Genomic DNA, 1216 nt, shown 5'->3' on the forward strand with positions numbered 1-1216 from the left:
GTACGGCTTGTTCGGGGGCGGGGGGGGTGGGGGCGGCTGAGGTCGGGGCTGCGGCTGAGGCACGGGGAAGTGACGAGACGGGGGTCGACTCTGACACTGCTCCTCCAGCTGGGTGATGACGCCGGACTGGTTGGTGGCCAGCGAGGCCAGGTGCTGGTACTTGTGCTCCAGGTCTTTGTATCGACTGGTCAGTTGCTGCATCTCCGACGTCTGGTTCAGGATCTTGTTTTCCATCTGGGCCAGTTCCAGGGCATTGTCCCTCTTCCTGATGATCTCATGGAGCAGCTGCATGTACAGCTGAGTCACCCTGGAGTTCATGTTGCGACTCTCCTTCCTCAGGAGCTTCACCTCGTTGACTATCCCTCCGTCCACCTCCACCAGCTGCTGCAGCGTCTCGATCTGCCGCTTCTGTTTCTGGAGCTCTATATTCAAAAGTTCTAGTTCCTGCTTGTTGACCCGGTTCTCCAGCAGCGCCTCCGGCTCCTTGGAGTTGACGCAGATGGCGCCGGTCACTTTCTGCTGAGGCACGATGAAAGTGTAGGAGCACTTGTCCTGCTGCTGCTGCTGCTGCTCACCGGGGGAACGCCGACTCCGCCCGGCGTACAGGAACTCCCTCTCTAGGCCGTCTTCACTGCTTTCAAATTCCTGGGTCCTGGCGCCGCCCCGGCCGCTGTCCGACGAACTGCACCGGATCTGCTGGACGCCACAGACCAGTCCGAGGACCAGGAGCNNGGGAGGGGGTCTCCATGAGGTTGAATGAAATCAAAAACCCTGGGGGTAAAAAGACATGGGGGGGGGTAAGTGATTGTTTAATAATACGTTTAAAAACAACATCAACATATAAATATATATTAGTAAATATAAACATATGATAAGTTTCCACCAGAGTGTTTGCTAATACCACAGGTGGGCGCTGTTCTCGGCGTCATTCATTGGAACCACATGTCCGCGGTTCTGTTTATTCCATCAACGTTCCACAGATACATCACGTCCGTGTTTGGAAGGTTCTCATCCCCTCCGCTGACCTCCGAGAAAATATTTATTCTGTCCAATCAGGTGTTGATGTCTTCAGCCTGCTGTGGTGCAGTGTTCGGTGCAGAGCGCGGCTGCGTGACTCAGGTGATCCCTGGACTGAGGCCAGCGTTGATCCGGGAAGAGCCGCTCCCTGCTGCCTCTGCAGGCCTGGACGTCTTCACTGCTGGAAAATGTGAAGCAG

The 1216-nt window shown here is 55.8% G+C and overlaps 1 protein-coding gene across 1 annotated transcript in view; it reads right to left on the reverse strand.

Annotated features, from left to right (window-relative positions):
• Positions 1 to 933, reverse strand: part of angptl2b (angiopoietin-like 2b) — a 16296-nt gene extending 15363 nt beyond the window's left edge. Inside the window, exons 1-2 of the mRNA XM_025053450.1 lie at positions 905 to 933; positions 5 to 742 (exon numbers count right to left, since the gene is read on the reverse strand). Of these exons, the coding sequence (XP_024909218.1) occupies positions 5 to 742; positions 905 to 933 (767 nt within the window). The remainder of the gene's footprint in view (positions 1 to 4; positions 743 to 904) is intronic.
• Positions 934 to 1216: the final 283 nt, after the last annotated feature.

This window comes from Cynoglossus semilaevis, chromosome Z, assembly GCF_000523025.1.
Source record: "Cynoglossus semilaevis isolate Cse_v1.0 chromosome Z, Cse_v1.0, whole genome shotgun sequence".
Taxonomy (NCBI): Eukaryota; Metazoa; Chordata; class Actinopteri; order Pleuronectiformes; family Cynoglossidae; genus Cynoglossus; species Cynoglossus semilaevis.